This window comes from Melopsittacus undulatus, chromosome 13, assembly GCF_012275295.1.
Source record: "Melopsittacus undulatus isolate bMelUnd1 chromosome 13, bMelUnd1.mat.Z, whole genome shotgun sequence".
NCBI classification, from domain to species: Eukaryota; Metazoa; Chordata; class Aves; order Psittaciformes; family Psittaculidae; genus Melopsittacus; species Melopsittacus undulatus.
Window position 1 is genome coordinate 2,029,223 of NC_047539.1, and position 26,127 is coordinate 2,055,349.

Here is a 26,127-nt window from a genome sequence, read left to right on the forward strand (position 1 = left end):
CCCCCTCCTCTACGTCACCACGCCGGAGGTAAACACTGCGCGCTGGGCGGGGCCTTCCCCGCCAAATGTGCGCGTGACTCCGCATCGGCCCCGCGGCTCCGCCCCCGCCCACGTGCGCGGGACAGGCGCGGAGCTCTCGCGAGATCAGGATGTAAACAAAGCTGCGGGGGGGGGCTCGGGGGGGGGGGGTAGTGCCCGTTGCCTTTCGCCGTCTCAACCGAGCTCAGAGCGCAGCCGCCCGCCGTGTCCTCTGCGTCCCGCCCACCGCTGTGGGAGCGGGGCCGGGGATTGGCCGGCAGGCGGCGGCAGCCCTCCTTCGGGGCTCTCTGATTGGCTAGCCGCGCGCGGTGCGCTGGGTGTCATTCCCCGTGGGGACCCCAAACACTGTCAGTGAGGCGCCGGGCGGAGGGGAGCGGCGGCAGGTGAGGGGGAGCGGGGAGGGAGCGCGGCCCGAGCCCCGGTGCTGTGCCCGGGGCCGGGATGGGAGCGCTGAGGCTGCCTCGCTCTCCGGGGCCGTTCTGTGGCCGGCTCGGAGGGGGAGAGCGGGGATGAGAGGCCGGGCAGTGGCCGGAGCGCTGAGGGGAGGAGGCGGGGGGCAACGCGGGCCCTGAGGGAGCCCCCGGCAGCTGGCGCGGAGCGTCCGGCGGCTCTCGGCGCCGCCCCGAATGGCCGCGGCCTGATTCACGGGGCGGCGGTCGGGGTAGAGGCCGGTCCGGTTGGGGTGTTTTGCTCCTTGGAGTTGCTCAACAGCGGGCGGCTGAGGGTGCCCGGGGCCTCCTGGCCGCCGGCGCCCTGGGGCCGGGGCTCCTGGCCGGGGGAGGGCTCGGCACGGCCGGGCAGCTTCGCCGGTGTTCGGGGCTGTTGTGCAGGTGACAGCGGTCCCGGCTGAGGGGCGGGCCGTGGCACTGACTGGGCTGAGGCGTAATGTGAAGGGATATTATGCGCTGCTTTGTGTTTTGGGGTTGCTTGGCTTGTGTGTCAAGCTTCAGTTATTTTGCTGAAGGTCTTGTTATTCATTTCCGTGGGGCTAAGTGCCTTACTTAAAGAGGTGCCCAAAGGTAGACTGATGCTGATACCTTCTTTCTTTCACTTCACGTACTGGTTCTTGGTTTGGAGTAGGACAGGATAACAGGGCGGCTGGAGAGGTGTCTGCGATCCGTGATGCTTCTCAACTGTTTTTTGCCCTTAAAAATGTTAGGCTGAGTTTTCACATGGAGAACAGAAGCATGAAGCAGAACTTGAAGATGGTACAAAAAGCTGACATGAAAAAGAAGTAGAATGTGTTCCAGCACACTTTTCTTGTTAGCTTCAATGTAACACATTGCACGTTGTCAAGAGTACAACCGACTGCAGTTATGATTGTGCATTATTTTTATATAATTATAACACAACAGCTTATTAGTCTTAAATAATGATGCTGATAACTGTTGGTTATCAGCAAGTACCAGTGCCGCTGTTGTTAATGTACGCTTTGAAGAAAATTTTTCACTTTATTACGCAGGACTGTGTTGTTTTTGCTTTCATGTGCACTGCAGGAGCTGTAGTGATTGAGATACTGAAAGAAGAAGTGATTTGCTTGGGGTTTAGTTTGCTTTTCGTTTTAAAGAGCTGTAAAGCGGCCTCATTGGGTTGTATATGTAAAGTCTCTTTCCTCAAGAGGTTTTTACCATCCCGAAGAGTATGTCAAGAACCAGTGTAATCAATAATGCTGCTACAAATCATTGTTAAAAAGCAATGTGTTTCTTACAGGTACCTGTGAAGACACAATGGCGACAGAGTCCCCGCGCCGCCCCAGCCGCTGCACTGGAGGAGTGGTGGTTCGCCCACAAGCTGTCACGTAAGCACCTTCTAGAAGAGTAGCCCTGGTTTGGAATGGGTTTTGTTTAGTGGCAGAAGAAGGCCCTAGCCTGAACTTCCTGTCAGAGCCAGCTGTGAGGGCTCAAGTCAATCATATGGGTTCATTGTATTGAGTGTTTTCCAATAAAATAAACTGATATTGCATTCCTGTGTCCAAGGACTGTGCAGGTCAAACTGTCTAAATGGGATACTTCTGAGTTATACACCAAAACCTGCAAAGTTGTACGTTTTAAAAATGAAGATATTGCAATGTTTTGGGTTTTTTACACAATTTTACTTGCTGTGCAAACACCTCTCTTCCTGTAGATCAGTGATTGCAAACTTCTTCCTTAGGTTAGGAGGAACATGCGTGGCATCTTCCTTTGTTGCTGTTCTAATCATACCTTGTCACAGGGGTGAATGTATTAAAACACACAAGGCTTTCGTTAAAGTCCTATAGTAAATAGGATTGTGAATTCTAATTTTTGTGTTTTTACTGAAGAGAACAAAGCCAAGAGCAAAGGAGGAAGCTACTTCTCTCCACTCAGAGTGTATAGGAGACTATGTTTTTGCTTGGGTATCCTTTTATTTTTATGGTGTTCACACAAAAATATTTCCATGGCAAAAGAGCTTAGTAGGAGAGTCCAGAAGATTTATGGTCTTGTCTCTGTCTGTTTAAGGATCTTTGTAGCAATTTTTCTTTTGTCCTGAGGATGTTTATACTGCTGAGCTGTTGCTGCAAAATGGCACCATATTGAAGTGTTCACTTGTACCATCAGTTTCAGCAGCTGTTAGTTTGCCCTGGAGAAGGCTGTGTATTTCAACATGAAAATTCTCTTCAGTTTTACTAGGGAGCACAAGAAACCAATTGTCATAACACAGAAAAGTTGTGTTAGAGGTTTGTCTTACAGCCATGTGGTAGAGTAAGCTTTTATTTTTACTGTTGCAGAACTCCTCAACAAAGGCATTTCTGTTTGTAATGACTTTCTCTTCAAAATACACTTTAAAAATGTGATACTAGAAAACTACTGTAAGAATGAAATTACCTGTTCTTTTGGTTTGTTAAATGTGGTGGCTTGTGTTTGAGGTGCATCTTTTCACCTCAGAAATATTAGTCTTTCTGATGAGAGCTTCTGTATGTGGAGCAGCATTCTGCTGCTTATTTTAAGCTCCTAGATTCTTACTAAGGGAAGATGCACTTTTTTAGTAGGTTTTATTGTTATTTTGGTCATTTTTAAGCACTTTAAATATACTTTCCTGGAAGTTTCTCAACTTTAGGAGAGATTTAATGTACATACACTGAATAAAACATTTCCTGAACATCAGCTTGGTTTCAAGATGTACTTGGGGGGAGAAAAAAAAGTTACTTCCTGAGGTGAAGGATGAAGATAGTGTGACTCTTGCTGGTAGGCATTCGCATGAGAACTTCAAATGCTATTTAATAACACTTGTCTACAGGTATGGTATTGCTGGGTAATAAAGGGCTCTCAAGGTGTACAAAGACGGTGTTGGTGACCTACATAAATCAAAGAAGAATCAGCACTAGAAACCACAGCTCATTTATAAGGCCTCAGTGTAAAGCAGTAAAACATACTTTGATGCAGTAATCCTTGGATTTTTGAACAAAATTGAGTTTTGTCATGAGTTAGACTAAGCTTTCTAAAATATAAAACTTTGGTTTAGGAGTCAACCAGTTTACCTGATCCAGCTGTTGCAGCTTTTGACTTGAAATACCTCCTCTATTGCTGTGTATAGGACAGAGGACTGTAGTGATAGGACAAGGGGTAACGGGTTAAAACTTAAACAGCAGAGGTTTAGATTGGATATAAGGAAGAAATTCTTTACTGTTAGGGTGGTGAGGTACTGGAATGGGTTGCCCAGGGAGGTTGTGAATGCTCCATGCCTGACAGTGTTCAAGGCCAGGTTGGATGAAGCCTTGGGTGCCATGGTTTACTGTGAGGTGTCCATACCCATGGCAGGGGGGTTGGAACTGGATCTTAGGGTCCTTTCCAACCCAAACTATTTTATGATTCTATGATTCTCAAATACTAAACACCAATTTTTATTAAAAGAATATTGCACAGCACAGTGTCAGAGAGCATGAGGAAAGCATAGGTACCTTTGGACATCAAGACTTGAGATTTCCTGGTTTATGTATTTTCTTTGTTGCTATTGCAAATCTTGAGTTAGTACGGAAAAAAATACTACCAATAGGAAAAATCAATTTTGGGGCTGCCACAGCTGTTGCCTAAAGAGTTTGGGGTTTTTAAATTGTCTCAGACTTGATGAAGATAGTGCTTGTTGTGAGCATGTTTCAGTATTGCTCACCACAGAAAGCACAAACTTGTTGCATAGTTTCAACACCGTCTGTCTGATAGAGTCAACCCAGGTTGTGCATTGCTCAGCAGTTACACAAGAGACTGACCACTCGTGTAGGGATAAGCTTATAAAAGCATTAGTTTAAATCTATCACAACAAATGTATCTTGCACTAGATGCTCTTCTAAATCATTGCTGCTAATGAACTTACAAGAGGGAATAAGCTTCCCAAGCTATAAAATCTTATCTGAAAATCCCTCTCCTTACTATTCTTAGTTAGGGTTTTGCTCCATCTCCTGTCCCCAAGTGCTACCATTTACTTCAGCATCATACATAATGCATCTGAGGTCTTAAAGTTTACTTGCCCCACAAGGAGAACTTCAGTCCTTAGAGTAAGGCTTCATATTCATGTTGTAATAGCCAAATCAAGTAGAAAAATAAGGAAGAATAGTTTACAAATGCCTGATGTACTTCAGCCACTCTGATGTGGAGAGCCATGGTTTATTTCTTGTGTATTGTGTTTTATACATTCCCCCCAAGCAGTTATTTCATAAACAGGTATCAGTTAGCTTTTTATACACCTTCAGGCCCTATTTGTCAGTGTTTGGCAGTATGTGAAGTAACTGCATTGCATGCTTTTTCCTTTGCTCTAAAGATTATCCATGTTTTCTCTGCTGATACATCTTCTGTAATGTATTCATGACCACTTTGAGTTTCAGTGGTAGTTGAAATTCTCCTTCTGTTTTCAAGGGAACAGTCGTACATGGAAAGTGTTGTTACGTTTCTTCAAGATGTTGTGCCACAGGTACGTGATGATCTTTCAGACTGTTTTTTTTCGGTGTACATAAGCAGTTGAAGTGTGTGTGTTGGGGACCGAAACATTGAAAAACCAAAGCCAGATTTTGTAGTGTTTTTGAACGTGGATCTTGAGACCAGTTTTTGAAAGTGTTGACTCTGAAGATTGGGCTTACAGGTTTCCTCTGATGGGTGATAATTAAAATGAAAATCTTAGCTACACAGAAGTTAAAGAATTGCACTATAAATAGCAGGAAGAAGATTGCTGCCTTCTTCTGTGGTAGTTTTGGTGGTAGAGCAGTTGGTGAGGGAGAGACTGGACGTAATACTTACTCTGCCTCCTGTTTTCTTCTGGGTTGTATTTGGAAACCTGTGTATGGCTGGGTTGGTGTTGGAAAAACTTCGCAGACACCCTGTGTCACCCCAGCTTTTATCATTGGCTGAAAAGGAGAAAGTTTCCTTTGCCTCCTTTACTCCCTCTGTTTTTTGGTATTCTTAATTTGCCTGGGAATGTGCTGGCTACTGTGGAACTGTGGAGCTCTGCTGAGCCCATCATTCCCCAACGTGATGAGTCCTGCAAATCAGGAGTCCTCTACTTTGTTCAATTTAATTTAGTTTTCTTTTTAATTTCTGGGCTCTTCCTCTCTAGAAAATAACATTGATGCTCTTGGTCATAGTTTTCACAGGTAGCAGCAGCATGAAACTGGACTGGTCACTTCTTACTGTCCATGGGCCTGTTGGTAGCAGAGAGAAACTAGTCTTGTTTTGTTACTCTTTGAGAAAGCTGTAGGTTGTAGTGGAGGAGTGCTGAAGCTAATTGTAGCTTCAGGAAACTGTCTTGGTTCTTGGTTACTTAAGTATTTCCTCAATAGTAATATAAAAGAAATTCCCCTCACTGGTACACATTTGTGAAATGCATTTTGGACTCATGGTCAAAATTAAAAATAGTCAAAACTTTCATTTAAAAGTTTGCTATGTTCCACACAAGCCCCTGTTTTTTCCCATCTGTAGTTAAAAGATACAGTCTGTGTTTTGTTTTACAAATCCGTTTGCCTGTGAAGCATGGAATGTGATTTGTTTTGAAAAGTAATACCCACACTTACTTTTTAAATTTGTATTTTTAGTTCATGTTATTGCCTTTCTGGCATGGATAAAGTTATTATACTAGCTCTTTTCATATTTAATCCAAAATACTGCCCAGTATTTTGTTATAATTAATTTGGAAACAGTGGTATTTCTACTATAGCTCACGTTCTTACTACCACAGCTTCTCCTGAGAACTGTAAAACCTGCAATTTAGAAACATTTCAAGTCTCCTCTAAAGTTTCTTCGTGTATGGCATCTTTTTATGGCATCTGTTCTACCCGAACTGTGACATGGATCTGTTTTACTGGAATTACAGTTTATTCTCTTTTAAATGACTGTATTAAAGATGTCACAAATATAAGTAAAACATGTCAATAAAATATAAACTGTGTAGTAAACATCTCCTTTTCTCAGTCTTCCTTACAAAGCTTTTAAGTGAATTAAGGGGAATTTTGAACGTAAAAATGCCTCACATGACAGTCTACTACTAAAGCTAAAGGTTGTAGGATCCGCTGTGTTTTGGCTTGACTAAATTGCTGTAACTTGCATGGCATTTCTAACCTGCTCCAGAAGGCTTATTGTTATATATGTCTTGTCATTTCCACATTAGTAAGTGATGTTACGCTTGTTGAGTTATATTTAGCATGGTTTATGTTGATCATAGAGCCATTCAGCTTCGAAGCAAAACCTCCCAGGAATACCACTGGCAATAAGATACATGTATATCTGGTTTCCTTTTATAACTTAGATTCTCTCTATGGTCTACAGAGGGAGAAAAAAAGATACTAAACTTTCTTATTTCAACCCTTTTGGTTTTTGTCCAGGCCTACAGTGGAACCCCACCAGCAGAAGAAAAGGAGAAGATAATTTGGGTCAGATTTGAAAATGCAGATTTAAATGGTATGGCTTCATTTTCTCTCAGTTATATTTGTGGAATTTGGGTCTATGTGCAATAATGTCAGTCAGCTTTATCAATAAGCTTTGTTGACTCAAAATTAAGTGTTTAATTTCACTGTTGTAGATAGACTGAATTCTCAGTGAATAGCTGCACTTTTGTTCATCATCAGCCAAATAGAACATATAGATCTTCTGGTTTCATTAACTCAGATTAACTTGTGCTTATGAAGGGGGGTAAATTTTTTTAAAAATCAATTTTAGTCTAACAAAGCATAGAACTGAATTTATTTAATCCACTGATTGATTTAAAAGCCACTTTATCTAACTGTGAAACCAGTCCAGGTCCCAGATACATTTTCAGTGGTGTGATTTTAGAGTAACCAAGAAAGGAAGAGCAGTTGGGTAAAGGGAGCATGACATCTTTCAGGAAATAATAGAGCAAAGCCACTAACTATTCTTAACATGTAACTTGTTTATAACTTCCAGTGTTTCTTAATGAATCATCAGCAAAGACTTTGTGCAGAAAACAGGTCTCCAACCTTTTTAAGAGAAAATGGTGATTGCTACAAGCTGCTGCTAGGAGTATCAAGTAGATCCCAACTTAAGATGGGAGCTGTTTTACCTGTCTGTCCCAGTTAGCTTGTTCAGAGTAAGGAAGTTAGGGACTGAATGGGAGGTGGTTGAATGCTGCTATCAGGTAATTGCTTCTTGAATTAGCTGATGAACTATGGGACCTGCCTTCTGGAGAATGCTGGATTTAAGTCTTCCAGCAAATTGCTGTTTCTTATCTATCATCTTATTTTCCTGTCTACAGCTCTATGGTAAAGGCTCATTCTGATCTCAGAGGAAGTATTAGCACCATAGCTAGAGCTGTGATCGGGAATTTTCAACCTTTCCAAGAGGTTATTAGGGAAGATTACGTATTTTCTAGCTGTTGAAATGGCACAGAGGCTAACAGTTCATCAATTCATGGTTATTTGAACTAGAAAAGTCCTGTCAAGCTGTACATGGCATTATGTCCAGCTTTGGGCTGGTTAAGGTTTGTCTGTGGGTTTGTTTTCCTCATATGTTTGGTTTTTAAGAAAATCTCAGGCATTCCCTCATCAGGTTCTTTTCTAGACTATAACAAAAACTCTTCAGAATATTCTTCAGAATCCTTCATATTCTATTTACTTTTATGCAGCCCAGTCTGTTTGGGCCTGAATATATGCTCTTTCACCATCCTAAATACTTCCTCTCTTTCTTTGATGCTCGTGTGCTTGCTGTGAGCTTCTGTTCATTCTGTCATGTTTGAAAATGCATGTTTAGAGAGTGTTACTCAAGAATAGCTTAATATTTGTGATTGTGATGATTATGGCTTGTAGCACTCTTCTTCCTTGGGATTTTCTTCTTTTGTTAAGATTGATGTAAAGATTAATTATATAGTATCAGAAGTAGTTTTGCTCAGTCTATGAATTTGTAATTTCTGTATTCATGTTTATTTTGTTGGTCTTTGCCAATTGTGCTCTTTTTGAAAAGTTTGCCATTAGTCATTTGAGAAGGAATTACAGAAGGTTTTTGGGTATTTAGAGACAACCCATAATGTCATTAATATTTTTCTCCATTTGAAATTGTAATGCTTTTTAACCTCCTTGTGAAACTTTAATATTGTGTTTGCCTAAAAGAATATACTTAAGTATTGTTTCTGCATACTGTTTGAAACCATCTTGCTTGCTTTTACGTAATGACACCAGAAACATGCATTGAGAAAACACCATCTAGTATAACTGACATCAACCATAGTTGATTCTAACTTACTAATAAAGGCTTTGATATTTACACTCAATTTAGATATATCAAGGAATATGGAGTTCCATGAAATACACAGCACCGGGAATGAACCACCGTTACTGCTGATGATTGGGTACAGTGATGGAATGCAAGTCTGGAGCATACCTGTAAGTACAGAGTTCTGTGCCAGAGGCTTTTTTGCTTGTGATGTTCTGTTACTTTAATATTTTACTTCTGGTTTTTCTTATCAAAGTAGAAGGATCCAACATTTACTGTCAGTGCCATATGGTTTGTTTGCAATATGCTTATCTTAATAGTGAGCGTGGATCAAACACTTGAATTCACTTAGCTTCAGATTTGAGGGCTTCATACAAATTATTTCTGTTAAGTAAATATTCAGAGTTTACGTGGGAGTAGTTCTTGACATCATGGAATAGTTTGTATCCCAGAAAGAATAGAAGTTGTTTTAACCTACGGAAAGGAATCAGGGTGGAGAAGCATGAAAAGAATTTGTTTGTCCCCTTAACGCAAGTGTGACAGTATTAATAGTATTTTACAATCACATGTTTGTCATGTACATGATTTGCAATTTTAATTTTACTGAAGTCTGTGTGTGCATATGGGTTCGATTTCATGCTGTCATACACAGAACCTGCAGTTGGTGTTTCAGAGTTGTTTATGAGCACATGGTCTTCATTTGGGGGATTTCCCCCAAATTTCTGCAAACTACAGAGTAAAGTTGAACACAGTAGGTTATAAAATTCTAAACCAAAAAATTAAAAATAGCTTATAACACCTAGTCCTTCAAAATAGTGCAGAAAGGATGAAACTCTTCCCCTTTGTGGAATACTTTGGTTTTGTAAGAAATGTGTATATTTTTTATAACTCTTTAGTTAGCTGTGTAGGGTATGGTTATATATCAGTAGCTCAGTGTAATAGAAAATAATGTGAACTGGTTCATCAAAGTTAAGTTAAATTGAGTTGCACCAAGTGTGGGAGAGCTGGCTTTTCCCCTCTTGATTGCATGTTGTTAGCTGGAAATGAGGAATAAGAAACAAGTGGTTGAGCTTTTGCATTTGAAGGAGGGTTTAGGAATTGAGTGAGTGCTTAGTAACTTCATACTAAAATTTAGGAGCTTTAACAAAAATTTAAGAACATTTTAACGAGAATATAGGAAATTTTGTCTGATTTTATGTCCTGAGAAACTATATCTAATTGTAACTTTGGCTTTATTTTTACTGAAGCAAGGCATATCTTTGGATCGTTTATCTCCTTAGAGCAGAAATGTGTATGAGGCAGCAAAGCTCCCTTGTTCACTCATCCTTTTCTTTTTAAATCGGCCTTAACCCTGGCCTTTGAATGACACTGAATACGAAGCATGGATTTACAGTATGGGATTAGCTTTGCACACTATTTTGAAGACTGTTCTGTTTTGTGTGAGTGTACAAATCGGGTTGTTCAAGTGGTTCAGGAAGGCTTTGTTCTTGGACGTGTATTACAGAAAACAAACATTAGGTGTCACTAAGACACTGAGCTAAGAGAGGCGATCCAACTGCAGCAGTACCAGCAGTTACAGGCCAAATTGATGCATTAGTTAAGATACTGTGAGTAGTCACATTGCCTTAAGCTAAAGAATTTTGTAAACCAGTTTACTTTATCCTGCTGAAATGTTCTTATCCAATTGAACGTGTGTTTTCTGAAGAACGTATGGAAGTGCTTTGTGCTGACATGGGGCTTGTCCTCGCTATGCTGTGATAAGAGCAGCTTTGTGTCTAGATAGTTTTTTTTGCTCTGTGTGTATGTAACATGCCCTTGCTCTGTGGTTAGGTGAGAGATCTGTGTGTCCCTCGTAAGTGACTTTCTGTGTCCAAATGAAAGAGTGTCTCTGTCAGAGCTATCTGTATCAATGCCCTTGAGAAATGCTGTGTCAGATGGGATCTTACATGTCTAAAGAAAGCAAGAATAAAAGAGAGCTTCAGTTCTTTGGTACATGAACAGATTACCTCGGTGTAACCTGTTCTGCATTAACTGCATTTAAGCTTGTACCCCATGGTACAGTGCAGCTAACATGAAATTATTTGGTGGAGATGACTAACAATGAATTAAACTACTTTGTTTTTCCTAGCTTATGTGTGCTTACTGGTACTGTGAGCCAGGTAGTACAAGGTAACTTATACATGTTCCTAGAGGGAAAGAGCTGTTTGGGTTTGTAGGAGGGCTTTTTTTCTGTTTCTTTCTTTTTTCTTTCCTTCTTGTATTCAAATTAGCCACAAGTTAAGGCACAGAATAGTTGATGTTACCTCCTTTTTCAGTGGTTCAGTACAGCCAGCTTGTCTTTTTTTAACCCTCAGTGCATTTCACTTTGTCGTAATTCCCAGCTTGTGATAGTATTGAATACTTGAAGAAAAATAAGACATGAAATTGCAAGGCACTTTCTGTTAGTGTGCTTCATTTTCTTTTGCCAGAGGTATTTTTAATAAAGGGGGGGGAGGAGGTTGAGTGAAATGGTAAAAAATGCCAAATGTGGGGATATTTTACTATCCATCTTAACAATGTCAACTGTAGAGATATTACATCACATTTTCAGCCTTTCATTTGTATATTCTGTGAGATTCTGAGGCCACATCCAGAGAGGTACAGCTTCGATCTGACAAGTTATATGTGTTAGTATGATTTCAGTGTTGGAATGGCTTCTTTGTTAGTAAGACGATCCTGCAGAGTTTCTCAGAATTGTCTTTATCATCAGTTTGAAGTATCTTTTCAGAGCAGGATTCACATATCCAAAAACTTGGGGGGAACATAACTTGGTTTGGGATTTTTTTTTCATGTTGTTGTTTTTCTGTCTCATTTTTTTGCTGACTTAGTCTGAATAAAATAAAATCTGGCAATTATGTGACTGACTTAATTTTTGGGGTTTATTTGGCAACACTTTTTTGTGTCCTTTGGTATTATACAAACCATTCTTCTTAATCTTGCTGCATATTAAGCTTGTAATTAAGCACCGTTATTCCAGTTAAGACTAAAAAAAAACTCCACATCTCTCTAGGTTAAAAACCTTTTAATCTGAAAAAGCAACAATTTGACATTTATGTGAAAACCCACTCACTAAGGTTATTATCTCTAGCATTGTGCTTTTTATTCGTACAATTGAACCTCTATTCAGCACTTAATAAAGTAATGCATTGCAGGCAGTCCAGTTTGTGTCTGAGTGATTATGAAGTGTTTATGACAGCTTCTAAGCTGACACTCTCCATAATGGTGTTACATTGACTTCTAAACACCTTTGCAGTCTGCCTCCAGGAGTGTGTGTCTCTTTGCAGTCTGAGTGGTTTCACATTAACATCTCCTTGGAGTAAGATCTTTGACTACAGAAGTGTTACTTGCAAATGGAAGATACCATTAGGGCTGCTTCAAAGGACTGGAATAATGTTTGGACTGCTGGGTGCTGGGGTTTTGAAGTGCAGCGTCTAAATCTGTATTGCATAAGAAGCGGAAGGTGTCCATCCAAATGACTTTTCTTTGATCTTTGTTTTGAAATGGGGTTGGGAAAGTTGGAAGTGTTCTTAAAATATGCCTCGCTAAGTGGGGAGAAAGCTGGGAATATACAAAAGTATGGCTGGAAGTTCCTATTTGATAATTGTGCAGTGTAGTTCTGTGTTTTATTTGGAATTTGTTTTTTCCCTTGCTCCCAGTTTCATGTTTCAAATACAATTGGAATTGGTTTCTGCCTAATGTGGTTTCCAAGTATCTGTTCTAGATGTTCCTGTTGAGGGAAATGCATGTTGGCTGGTTTTGTGGCAGATAATTTTTTGTTTCATTGTATGCTGGAAGTTTCAGAAGTAGAAAAATCATCTTAATTTAATGTTTCGTATTACAATTAAAAAAGAAAGATCAAGTTTGCTTTGAATAAATTAGGAACTACCAACGGGAACTTTTAATAACAAGTGCAGATATCTACCTAGCAAAGAAATACTTAAAGGCTGAGGTAAAATGAAACTGCCACAGACTGATGGGATGCGTCAGCCCATATGGAAGGTAGCTTCCTTGTGGAGACCTCTGGAATGCAGAGGACTCAGTGGGCAAGGATGGCATCACACACTGCCATTTCTCCACTGCCCCACCTTAAGTTTCTTTAAATGATGCTGTCAGTAATACTTTTTAAGTTGTTAAAACTGCAGTTGTACAGCAGATGGTGTGTGTATGTGGATGTATAGATGGATATATATGGTAAGACAGACATGCCAGTTCCATTTTGTTTTCTCAACTATTCATCAAAAGCCCTGTCTGCTGGGGTTTTTCAATGTGGTCGTCTTTGTAGTTCTTTCTCCTTTGTAATTCTTTTCCATTTTAGTGCTGGGAAAAGGACTACTCACACCCAGTAAGCTGCAGTCCAGACCTCTTCCTGATGGAGGGTACTGCTGTTAATGCTTGTACTAGCCACTTGGAAGAACATAGTAATGACCTAACCTAGTAACTGCAAAATGCCCAGGGACTTTACCAAACATCTATGCAAATGATTTTCTGAGGCTTTGTTTTTTTTACCTGGAAGATGCTGGTGGTGTGTAAGAAATGTGCTGGTCTTACACTCATTAAGTGGCTGCAGAACTGTTGGAAGCTTGTTCTATTTATTTATTAACCCTAACCCTACACCAGCTGCAAAAAAAGCATGTGCCACACTTTGCAAAAGGCTGTGGTGACAAGTGTCAGAAGAGTCCAAACAGCATTTCATGTAGCTCTCCTTGGATGGGGTCAAAGCTAAGATGAAGACTCATGAAGGGTGTTAGTACCTGTATTGTTCCTCCTTCCAGCATTCTCTGTGTCATTCTTGTCTTTGGGTAGAAATGGTTAAAACCAATGCAGAACTGTCCCCCTGATTAGAATTTTATAGGGAGCCTGCAGCCTGGTCATGTTAAAACTCCTCTAAATGTATGGCAGAGTGAGAATGTTGAGGAAACTGTAACCAAAACCATTTCTAAGCTGTCAGTGATTTTTAAATTCACTTAGCCTTGTCATAATTTTAAGTGTTAGGTGCAGTTTCATACTTAATTCAGTCACTAGAGTGGACTGGAACATTCTTTAAGCATTTATAGTCTTATAATCTCTAGACAATTAGAGTTGGTTTTTAAGGAAAAAGCAGACTGTTAGAATTTCTAAACTAAAGTGATAAAATTTGCTCCTTTACTTACAGTCCTTCCTTCTTCTCTTAGTAGCAAGAGACTGGTAGTAGTCTTTAACCCAATACGATTATATCACACAGTACTTTGTGGCAGTTGCTTATTATCATAACATATCATGATATCTATATCATATTTAAAACATAAATGAGGATATTATGACAACCTACCTCCTGATATCTTCCCAGTGCTCTGACAGCTTTCTAATATAAAAGCAGTTTCCATTCATACAGCTGCATGGGAGTTCAAGCATTGAATTTTGAGCTCAATTTTGCTTCAGTTTGGTGTATGTTTGAGTTCTGTCTTTTTTTTCCCCCATGTGAAAACCATTTTCTATGGTTGGAAACTATTAGTTATCCTTAGTGTGAACAAAGCTGCCTTTGTTCGTTATTTTTTGTGGGTGCAAACTGGTATGCTCCAAACAATAAAGCTCTGTCATCAAAAATTAACCAGCGCTCCAGATTTCTGCTCTGTCATATTTTAAGCTGTAGCTCAAGTCATCTAAGTGGAGGAGAGAGCTCTTCTTCACTTTCAATCTGTCATTATTGGAAGAGAGTGATGAAGACTTCACTGGGGTCTGGGTTTCTGAATCAGCGTGTTCTTTGCTTGCAGTCTTCCATGTAGGTCTGGGGCTTGTGGTTTGATACGAGGCACTGGGAAAGCTGAAATGTTCTATCAGACCAGCTTGGAGCCGTCATTTTGGATTCACTCTTTCATAGAACGAGTACCTGAAGCTGCTTTTATAGCTTAATATTCAATTCTTGAAACCTGTTTGGAAATATTCTTGGCTTTTGAAATGGGAAAGAAAAACTTCTAAGAGCTTTGAAAGCTGCCACTGGGACTTGCTACTTCCCTGGATCAAATCCAAAATGGCAGCCACAGCCTAGTTTCTTCACAGGTGCTTTTTGAAGAATTTAGAGCTCTGTTTTCAATTCATGAAGTCTATTTATATTTTGTCTATGCTTATGAGACTGTGTAGCTCAGGGGACTGGTAATGGGATGTGGAGCCTTTTACTTCTACTTGCCAGCCCACATCTCACCCGAGCTGGCAGTGACAAAGTTGTTAGCCATTTAGTGGTGGGGCTGGGCTTCTCTTAAATGTAGTTCCTTGTCCCAGTTTAGTTCCTAGTGGAATAAGTGTCCCATTCACAGAAAAGATTGGCTCTCTATGTTGGCTGTCTCAGGAGTGAGATAAGGCTTGAACTGGCAGAAAGATCAGGCTATATAATCTTTCTACTCTGAAGATGGTGCTTTCAGTCAAAATTGATACATGTGGCCTCAGCAATGGCAATAAAGTTTTATGTTGTATATTGATAAATGAAGGGCATTAGCATTAACCACAGTTAATTCAGAATTTTATAAGACTGCAAATAGCAGAAGTTTCCAGTGGTAGCAGTGTTTTAAAAAAGTTAATTATAAGTCAAAGAAAATCTTGAACTCTAAAGCTCTAATGCATTTTTTCAATGCCAAGCAAACCAGAGGAACAACCAAACTGTTATTAATTCATGGCATACAACAATGTCCAATGCCTTCTCTGATTTCCTGTTTCTGCTAATAGTTGGGTGTCATGCTGTGTTTTCATTACGAAATCTACAGTGGAGTTATGTCTTAAGATTAGCTCTTTTTTGTCTCCCAGGAACCAGCAACTGCAAAGTACCTGAGCTCTGCAGATGGTTGAAGTTACCTGAATCTTTTCTTGTATATTTCTTAGTTCTAAAAAGCTTCCCCTTTATTGGAAAAAAAGAATCCTACAGAGACTGAGAGGAAGGGACCTCTTACACTACAGTATTGAACATTACAATGGTTTCAAAACAAGAGCTGGCCACCTATAATCTTTGTCACCATTAGGTCCTCTGGCTTTGGTTAGTCTGTTTAATGTTTCTTTCTGTACATTCCCCCTGTATAAAATGATAAAATAGTTACCTTTTTAATAACTAATTATAATTATTAAAAACTAAAGCATTTATGCATGAAAAGAGCTGGGCTGGGATTTTCACGTTAGGTGCTGCACTACCAATAAATGTCATCTGGATTTGTATGTGTTAGGCTTCTCTTTGAAAATCTCAACTTCAAGCTTGGCATCACAGGCTAAATAAATATGCTTTTGGAGTTCAGTATATTTAATAGCAGAAAGTGAGTTAAAAAGGTTTGGACTTCTTAGTGTATCTTAGGTTTGGGACTATAACTTTATTGGAAGTAGATGGGAGTTAGAGCTGACATGCTGGCATAGTTAAAAAGTAGAAGGCAGTGACTGAATTTGGTTGGATTATTTTATGTGAATCACTTCTTCCATACTTTTGTTATGCTAGTTCTTTTCCCTCTTGTTTTCCTTCATAGTTCTTGAGGTGTGTACACATGTGAAGCAGCATTTTCATGATTTGGGGGAAAATTATTTAATTGCCAATAACAATAGTTCCAAAGCCTTATACTTTTATTTCTTCTTCATTTCCTCCATTCCTTTTTCATAGAGCTGGTGTGCTTTGATGGATAGAAAACATGCTGCTGCCTTAATCTTTTTTCATCTCTTTGTTTGTGTCTCTAATTTCTTTCATTTTCTGCTTAGCTGTGCTCTACTTTTTTTTCTGTCTTTTCTGCATGCAGGTGTTTTTGTCCATGTGGGTTTTTCTTTTCCACACTGCACTCCAAATGCACCATCAGTTACAATCAGCAAACCTTTACTGAGTTGATTTCTGATCATCGTTCTTTTGTCTGGGGTAGAATGTGGTCAGCAAGCTCTTCAGAGCAGAGGCCTCTGGCTGTCCCTGAGGGAGAATGAAAATTGGTTTGCAAAAGCTGAAGTACTACAATGTTGTATGTTGTTCCAATGATTCTGCTAGCTGGAAGAGGAGAATCTGCTGTGATGGGAACATCCGCCTAATAAACTAAGAGCAGGGCAGGCTTAGGGATTAATTCTCATATTGATTACGGTTTAAAAATGTTATCTGTCAGGAGCAGATCATTAACAGTAATCTTGGTTCATACCAGTGTGGAACTGCTAGCTGTCAGCAACTCTAGAATGGCTAACAATGTTGTTATCCTACCCATGGCAGGGGGTTGGAACTAGATGATCTTAAGGTCCTTTCCAACCCTAACTATTTGATGATTCTATGATTCTACTTTTGTGTAATTTGAATGTTATTCCATGCAGAGTATGGAAAATCAGCAGTTTACTACGTTCTGTGTTTGCATACAGTGTACAGAAGATTAGGCTACCTCTGTAGTAAAGTGTTTTCAGAGTAATCCCATGAAAGACTTGTGCTTCAGTGGGGTATGTTTCATTCTGCCCATGTTATCTAAAGCAGTGATAGTAAATAAGGAGTGTTGGATTAAGATTGAAAATAAGGAAACAGTTAGAAGCACTACACTTAAGGGTTTGGTTTTTTTGGTCAAATAGTAGTAAGATTTTAACGTTTTGAGCGTTGTTAGCTGAGGTGCAGAAAGAAATGGGAGCAACCATAAAATGATGCTTGAAAAAGTTAACTTGCATTTAGTTTATTGATTCATAAGAACCTTATTCCAAATTGCATTCTCTTCTGATACTGTAAACTGCTCGTTTGGCAAAACTTTATGCCAACATTTTGGTTATGATCTTAGTCTCATTACATCTGTTTTAAGTTGTTATTTATTTGGAAATTATCTTCATAATGTTTGCTGTTTTCCAAGTTTGACATTCCATATCAGATCTGTTACCAGGCAGTTATGAAAATGCATTCTGACTGACCATTTACAGGAAGCCTGGAAATTCTTCTTAACTTCTGGTTTAATCTTTTCAAGGCTGCCATTAGTGACAAACCTAATTAGTTTAACCCTCCCTGCCCCCATTTTTAAACATAGTTTTTACACCTAGAGAATAGGGAGTGTGCCACTATATCAGATTCTCTCATCTTTATCACCAATGTTTGCCACTCGCGATCACTGGTTAGTTTGCATTGCTCTTAGGATCATGTGCTATGCAGAATAAATGCCTGTCTTTCTGTTTCCTTGAATTCTGTCAACTTCAGTCAACTTCAGTCAACTTCAAGTCTTGTTGCTTTTAAAACGTGTAGTCATTAAGAGTAGACAGTGCTCGAATCTCATTCACACAGTCTGAGGCACGTGTTGTTAGAGGCAGGCATCTTTGGTGCTGTGATTGTGTTGAAATCCACGACCTGTAATATATATTCTCATTTACAGAAATTGTGGCTGGTTGGTTATAATGCTAACTTATTTTGGTACCTACCTGTTGTGTAATGTCTTTCTACCTACTTTATTACATACTAAGTATATATATTTATGTATATTTACAGGTATATATGCTTTTTTTGCATTGTATGGTCACAGTGCATGTGTTTTGCAGATCAGTGGTGAAGCTCAAGAGCTCTTTTCTGTCCGCCATGGTCCAGTTCGAGCCGCACGGATTTTACCAGCTCCCCAGATCAGTAAGTATAGATTTATATGGTTTTTAATTAAGTGCATCTTTTTTTTTGTACAGATCTTTGTCCAAATCATTGCTATAACCTGATGTGTAGATTTGCGCATTAATTTTAAACTGTCACCTTCGTAATAGCTTTCTACAAGTACTAGTTACTTCTTTTTTCCTCCTGCTCTGTAATCCAGTGCTCTCTCCTCTTTCATCTTCACGTTTTAGCTTTAAGGCTGCTTCCTTTCTAGTTTAGAGGATATCTAGGTCTATCTGTGCTCAGAGATCAGTCCAGAGATGTTAATGCTTCTATTTGAAAATACTTATTATCAATATTTTATTGCTATAAAATAACTTTGAAATTACTTCTGTGAATAGCAAGGTGGTGGGCGATAGCAGCAGATCTAGAAATCATTAACATCTACTCAAATCTCCTATTATAGTGTGTTATAAAGTCTATTCAGAATGTGATGCCCTTAAATTCTTTAGAAGGATAGTATGTCTTTGTTATGCTTTCAGGAGCTGAAACAATGTGTGTAAAACAATGCAAGAAGGAGTTGATCCAAATAATCCAGTTTGTACAAGGAGAAAATGTCCTTTTCTGATTATTTTAATGTTTTAATTATGAAGAAAATGCAATGAAGTAGTCTATTTGTGCATGCATCAAGTTTAGCAGTTGCACTAAGGTTTCTAAAAAAGGCTGCTTTTCTGCTCCAGTAAAAGTAATGAGAGAATGGAAATTGGTGCTTGAGGTGGTTCTAGCATCTAGTTTATGTAAAACTTTTGTTCAATTCATGTAAAATTCATTCAGTTTGACCTTTTTAGTGGTTGAACTTTTATCATGATCCCTTGTGTTCTGATGGGAACCCCCTCTCTTCAATAGAGTTTTATCAAGTTCTAAGAGAGGCTGCTTAGGTTTTGAACAGGATTGTTTCAGAGATTCTGAGCTAACCCGTGGAAGGGCGTGCTGTGAAATGTAAGCAGCTATGCATAAACAGGCAAATCTCTTAAAAAAAAATAGAACACTTTTCAATTTAAACACAAAATCTAATAGTAGACTCTTTAAAGGCTTAAGATCTGTTGGTGTCCTGGCTCCTTTTTGTTCTCAGCAGGGTTTAGCTTATCTAAGAAGAAGGCTGTGTGGAGAAGGGAAGAGAAGGCTTTGTGGAGACCTCATAGAAGCCTTCCAATATCTGAAGAGGGGCTACAGGGATGCTGGGGAGGGACTCTTCATCAGGGACTGTAGTGACAGGACAAGGGGTAATGGATTAAAAACTTAAACAGGGGAGGTTTAGACTGGATATAAGGAAGAAGTTCCTCCCTGTGAGGGTGCTGAGGCACTGGAATGGGTTGCCCAGGGAGGTTGTGAATGCTCCATCCCTGGCAGTGTTCAAGGCCAGGTTGGATGAAGCCTTGGGTGATATGGTTCAGTGTGAGGTGTCGCTGCCCATGGCAGGGGTTGGAACTAGATGATCTTAAGGTCTTTTCCAACTCTAACTATTTATGATTCTATCTACGCTCCCTGTAACTTCAAGTGGGCAAGCTCTTCTGTACAGCTGCAAGTAGCATTTCCACTTTAATTGATTGCCATGTTTTACTTCATGATTGAAATGTACGACCAAGGCTTTCTGGTATTATGCTAGATTCCAAATTTTAGTAGCAGATTATGAATTCCTTACTGAACTGAAAAACTGCACCCTAAAATCTCATTGTTTAAATTATTAGCAGCATAGTAAATCATACTAATATGAAGTGTTTCAAAGAAAGTAAATGTGATGAAGAAAGTTAAAGATTAAATGACACATTTTATATTGTCTCAATAATTTCATAAGAAAAGGAATAGAAGAAGTACGACTGTGCGTGGTTCTGTAACTCTGTCATAGGTTGAAATAACTTAAAGTACTTAGCAAGCATATTGTGCCTTTTATTCTGTTTATGGGAACACAACATAATTCCTGATGAGCTATGGGTTTTTTTGCTATTATGTGTGTCATTAAGTAATGGATGTCTATGTCCCTTCCCCTCTGAAAGGGAAGAAGGGAGAAAGGAAAGTGTATATAGAAATGAAAATGAAGTAAATTAATCGAAGAACCTATAAGTTCTGATTTCTTTCTGATAGTAAACTAGTGGCTTCTGATTTTTTCAGTCTAGTAAGTTACACTGCTTATGAACTCCTTGAAGCAGCTGCTGTCTTTTCTAAATTGCATATATTTAGCATCTGACAATGATAGTTGTTACATTAGAAAACTATTCAAATTAGCTCATATTAAATTAAGCCAAACCTTTTAAAAACATGTTTTGATCTCTTTTTACATGGCTTGGTTTAAATAAATCTTTGATTAAAAGTACATGAATGTATCATTGACCACTATCTGGAATCAGATAAAAGTCAAGCTGTAATAAGAGGCCTTAGATAACTAACACATGAGCTTTAATGATTCTGAACAAAATAAAAGGAATTTGTAAAGGAGAAGCTGATTACCATCAGTAGGCTCAAACACTATTTTACTGTAAAGCTGTAAAAAGGGAATTATTGAAAATAGGACTCTCTTGGTGGATGGATTTGGCACGTTCCTGTTTCTAGATCTTAGTTTGTGATAAGAAGCTCATTCCCAGGTGTGAAAGGAAAGCTCATGGTTTTAACTTGGTGACTTTGCAGTAGCAGAACTTAATAGTTTGTCAACTATTTTGTTAAAATACTACAGTCCTTTGATGTTAGATCCTCTGCTGCATCATGTGCTTCATAGCATAATAAAGCATTGTTTCGAAAGAGTTACTTCATACAGGCTTATTTCATGCAGGCTTATTGCAAGGGAGACCTTCTCAAATCTGATTTAGCAGGTTATAAGTGGCACTAGTAGCAGGGATGTGGTGCGGTATCAGGAGCTGGCCTTGCACACTGCCAGCTCAGATCTGGTGAGGTTTATTAGTTCAGGCTCTGTGCCATGCTAGAGCAGTGAAATGGCTCCTGGAACTGTTCTGACCTGGCAGCTGTACCGCAATGTGCGGGCAGGGTTTTGTCTGAGCTAACAAACCAGGCAAGACCTGACCTGGCCCAGCACTGCAGCACTTTGAGGTCTCTGTGGCACAGTTGGTCTGCAGCCTGGATAAGATGTCCAGAAAGAACAGTGAGATTTCTGTAAATAACAATGAAAACTGCAGACATTAACTCTTTTCTCTGGACAGAGTTCTCAACAGAACTACTGTTGCCTTTGGTGGTAGGTACAGGGTTTAGACTGGTTACTACAGCTTGCAATATAAATTGCCTTTTTGGAGACTGAAGGTTTACACCGTGACCAAGTTCTGAGCTTGTGAGAAGAAACAAAGAACATGAGAACATTTCTGTCTGCACACTGTCAGGCTTAGAAATAAGAATATTAAAGCCTGGTACTTTGTGTGCCACATGCTGCATTGTCTTCTGAGCTGGCTGGTTGGCACAGCACTTTCAGATCAGTGTGCTGTGGCTGAGTTTAGTACTGATGTAGGTGTATATAGGTGCCTGGTTTGCTGGGCTCTGGAGTTTTCCGTCTCTTCAGGCAAAACAAGCATATAGAGTTGTCTTTGAAGACAAATGAGGACTTTGTGGTCATTAGAAAGAAGGAAATATTAACTGGTAGATAAAAAACAAAGCTGTAACTCTGCCAGTTAAACTTAGCTGCTGTTCTCTGTGAAGAGGAAACCAGGGTTGGTAACATCATTGAAGTCAGTGGTAACGGGAGACCAAGCAAAAATCAGGGTGGACTAACCCCCTCCTCCATTTTATATGATTCAGATTTGTGACATCCTCACTACTACAGTTCTGTGTATTGGGCTTCATCTCACACAATACCTAATGGCTTTACTTAGCCACTCTAACCTAATTACTCACATTCTTTGTTCCACATGTTTTCTAGTTTTTCACCACTCCCTTTGGATGTTTTTTCCCCATTTTTCTGGCTGTGTGAATACAAACTTGGAGAATTGAAATGATCCCGAGTTCTGTATAGGCTGAAGTGTTCTGTCTTGGGTACACCTACATTTCTCTTGGGCGTTTTCTCTTGATTAACATTTCTGTGATATTTATAGAAACATTCAAAATACTACTTAGGTGGGTTTTCTGTAGTACTTGTGTGTTCTTTGGCCTGTGAAGTCACTAACAAAAAAATTCAGAACTCTTCTATCTGTATAAATCTGCTGTGTTTTGACTTTGTTTTGAGGTCTCTTGCAGATATACTTCTGGAATCAGTGCTAAGGAAACAATACATTTACTTCAGTTAGCTTTGCCATTCTTTTTCCTACAAAATCACAGCATTGCTCTCTCTGAAATGAGTCAGTATGCAGCCTCCCATTTTTCATTGCTTATCCCAGGTCATTTTACAAAACCCTGGCCGAATACCTGCTCTCTGCCTTGTGCTATCCCATTTATTAAGGCAGGCTTGCATAGTTTAAAAGTCGATCAAGGAGCTAGGAAGGGCTGCAGGAATAGCATTGTGTGTGGTAATTCATGGCTAAAGGGGACATGATGACAGGCTTGTGTGTTGAAGTTTAGATCAGTCATTGTCTGTAAAACCTATTTCCATGTCTCAGCATTATGAAAATAAATTCCTTCAGTGAACTGAATTAATTTATGGCCATTTTCTCGATTATGCTGCTTGCAGAAGAGATGATATAATAGTCCTGCATCTCTCAGTGAATTTGCCTGCTTAGTCAAATTGAGTGATGTGGAGAAAAAAGCAAATAAGAAAGGAAACAAAGGAAAGAAATCAGAGGAACTATGTTTAAAACTACAACGACCCAGAGAAACCTTAAGAATGAAGGGTTGAAAACTAGAATTAATATGAAAAGCTAAAATTAATTGGGACACAAAAGTTTTGCACTTGAAAAGCTAAAACTGTTGAAAGGTTATATTTTGCAGCAGATTTATCCCTGTACTCCTCTGCTTACATCTCTGATGTTGGTAAAATAAAACTGGAACCTCAAAAGCTGACTTAGCTTTATGTGCAGGTATACTTAAAAGAACTATAATATTTAGGTTACTTTCTAAAGGAAGGCAGATGTGTGTTTTGTATATATTCAACCACTTGGGTGGCTTTAGTGGTTTGAAGTCCCTGAAGGCCAAAATAATTGCATAGTATGTGTAGCAGAAGAACTAGCCCTACAAGCTGAACAAGCAGTAGCAGTTGGTAGCTTGGTTTGGATTGGTGTAAGTGGGTCCTGCAGGTGTGCACTTCAGTTGGGTATTTTGTAAGGTTACGTGGGCTGTTGTGGTATAATGAATGTTAATGCATATGGATTATAGAAATTACAGAATGGAATTCTCAAGCATGGCAAGAAAGCCTTTTATAGATGATACAGGGAAGAATTTTGGAGCATGACATTTAAAAGTATTCATTTCTTTGAAGTTGTGTGGACTGACCTGTGTGCCACCATTGCAGTTCTGGCCACACCACATCAGTGCTTTAGAGCAATACACCTTAAACTTTCACCATATTAGACTGATACATCTCTTAAGGGTTTTTTCTTTATTTCATACAAGATTCAATAAAAATGAAGTACTTCTAGCTGTCTTCAATTAATGTGTGACTTTAGAAACATTGATCTCTAGTAAGTGTTTCAAGGTCATCTTGTAATTCTTTTTCATATAGAAACTACATAGTTATTAGAGAATAAAACTATGGTGCTATGCAGAAAGACCAACTTTCTATATACATTCATAGCTGTGTGTCTGATAGAAGTGCCCAGACTGAGTTCTCCCACCATTGCTTCCTGCGACGTTGCTGTCTTGTCTCAGAAATGGGAGGGTGAGGTGGGCTGAGGAAGCACTAGATATTAAAATCAGCTGAAAAGAAAAGGTAGCAAAATAGGGAGTGGAAGCCATACATGGAGAATGCCAGCCATGTGGCCTGCTGTATTTCCAGGTACTGGCTGGCTGCTGCACTGTTGTGGGGCAGGACCACAAGTGCAACACGATTTGAAGTACCAGGAATAAGAGAAGTTTAGTTGAATGGGAGATACACTGTTACTAAACGGCTGTGATGCAACTTGATCGGTGGAATTACATAGCAGACAGATATACTCCATTGTGCATGTATACTATTGCTAAATAGGTCAGAATTTAACATGTATACAGTGCATTTCTTACCCAGGGGAAGTGAGGGGACTTTGTGTAGTTTTAAGTAATTCTTGAGTTCCTGTGGAAATCACTGGGGTTTCATTTCTGCTCTTCAGAAAGGTGTGCTGCTCCTGCTGTCTTACTGTTATTATTGGCATTATTGAGAGGCCTTAGGGAGGCCCAAGAGATAGCTATTCACAGTTTCATCAGAAGTACAGTACATAAGCTGCTTTGAGCTTACGTGTGGATAACCTTTTGACTCCATAAAGTTCTACATGTTGATGTGTATGAAATTTCATTTAGCCACAGGTACTTGTTTTCAGCTTTAAGCATTTTAACTGAAGTGAGTTGTTCTGTTGGTTTTTGTAAAAGAGCGTGTATCATTTAGCTAAACGGAGCTGTAGATAAGGTGGTGCCTTGTTGGCAGGAAGGGCAGTTTTCATTACTTTAATTGTGTGATTTGCCAGGATTTTCAGCTTTTTGTAAATGCTGTAGTGTTATATGACAGAATTAAAAGGATTTAGAGGAAAAGGAGTTTAGGAAAAAGACTTTGCAACAGGATTTCAATACTTTTTATATTGGAGGGATTTAGCTGGCTGCTTTTCATTTCCATCATCCCGCTGCACTCTGTTAAACACTGTGTGTGGAGCCAGGTGTGTGCAGTGTCACTGCATCCCACATGCAAATAAACACAATTTTACTAATGAAAATTAATCCACCATAACCTGGGAGATTAAACCCCACTGCAGAACTAGAAAGGGTTGCGGGCTCCATTAAGCATTGCAGAGATCAACACATGTTGCTTTTTTGCAATCGCATGAATGGGGCTGCTATTAACCTGATTTAATGCCCTGCAGAGTCCTCAAAATAATGATCCTTTTCTACAGCATTAATATTTGCATTCTGAGAGTATGTATTTGAAGTAGAAAATGGATTTTTTTAAATGAGAGCTTCATTTAAATCAGAAATCAGGGGTTTAAGCACCTATTGTACAAATTTTGCAAATCTCCATTGTAGGTATTAAAAACAGGCATTTCTATTGTGCGGTTGTTGCCCCTGTACTCTCCACCACCTTCCCTGCCCTTGTTCTCCATTCCTTGTCGTTAAACTTGGAACTAGAGCATAAAGAAATGTATGAAATCATGTCTCTAATATATCCTGCTTAAAAAAAACCCAAGGAAAGTGTTGTTAAATACTTAAGGTATAATCCTGGCTCCACTTAAATCAGCGTCAGAACTCCTGGTAGTCAGCATTTCACCCTTAATGCTGAGGGACTAGCTAAGTGTACAGAAACAAATGGAGTTCATCTGTACAAAACAAATTGGTTGCCCGGTTCTTAAGAAAACTCTATGTTTCATTTATCAATTCACAGGTCAGTACATACAGTACAGGTGTGACTCATAAAGACCTTGAAATAAGAGGAATAGAAGGAAAATACATTTGGCTGGTTTAGGTTACTTGTAAAGCTATTGTTGATGGTGAAGTTATTGATGGGACCCGTTTGGCTTTATAAATACCCAAATGTGTAGGAGGGAAGACTTCTCCTTGTACAGATGAGAGCACTGAACAGTTTTTGTTACAAATTAATTGCAAGTACCGGAGTTATTAATAATTAACAGGGTCTGTTATGTGAAAATGTATATTGTTAATTGTTGTGCCTTTCGGAAGAATTGATTTAGTGCAGTACACCCCTATTTGTGAATTGAATTTCGAACACACTGTATCACTATTATTCTTTATAGATCAAAGGGTTTGGTGTAT

General features: G+C 39.3%; 1 protein-coding gene across 4 annotated transcripts in view; it reads left to right on the top strand.

Annotated features, from left to right (window-relative positions):
- Positions 1–290: 290 nt before the first annotated feature.
- BCAS3 (BCAS3 microtubule associated cell migration factor) overlaps positions 291–26,127 on the top strand; it is a 355,971-nt gene continuing 330,134 nt past the window's right edge. For all 4 annotated transcript variants that reach the window (XM_034068741.1, XM_034068742.1, XM_034068743.1 and 1 more), the window contains exons 1-6: positions 291–422; positions 1,750–1,837; positions 4,905–4,959; positions 6,860–6,935; positions 8,763–8,869; positions 18,213–18,294. In XM_034068741.1, the coding sequence (XP_033924632.1) occupies positions 1,767–1,837; positions 4,905–4,959; positions 6,860–6,935; positions 8,763–8,869; positions 18,213–18,294 (391 nt within the window). In that variant the 5' untranslated portion in view covers positions 291–422; positions 1,750–1,766. The remainder of the gene's footprint in view (positions 423–1,749; positions 1,838–4,904; positions 4,960–6,859; positions 6,936–8,762; positions 8,870–18,212; positions 18,295–26,127) is intronic.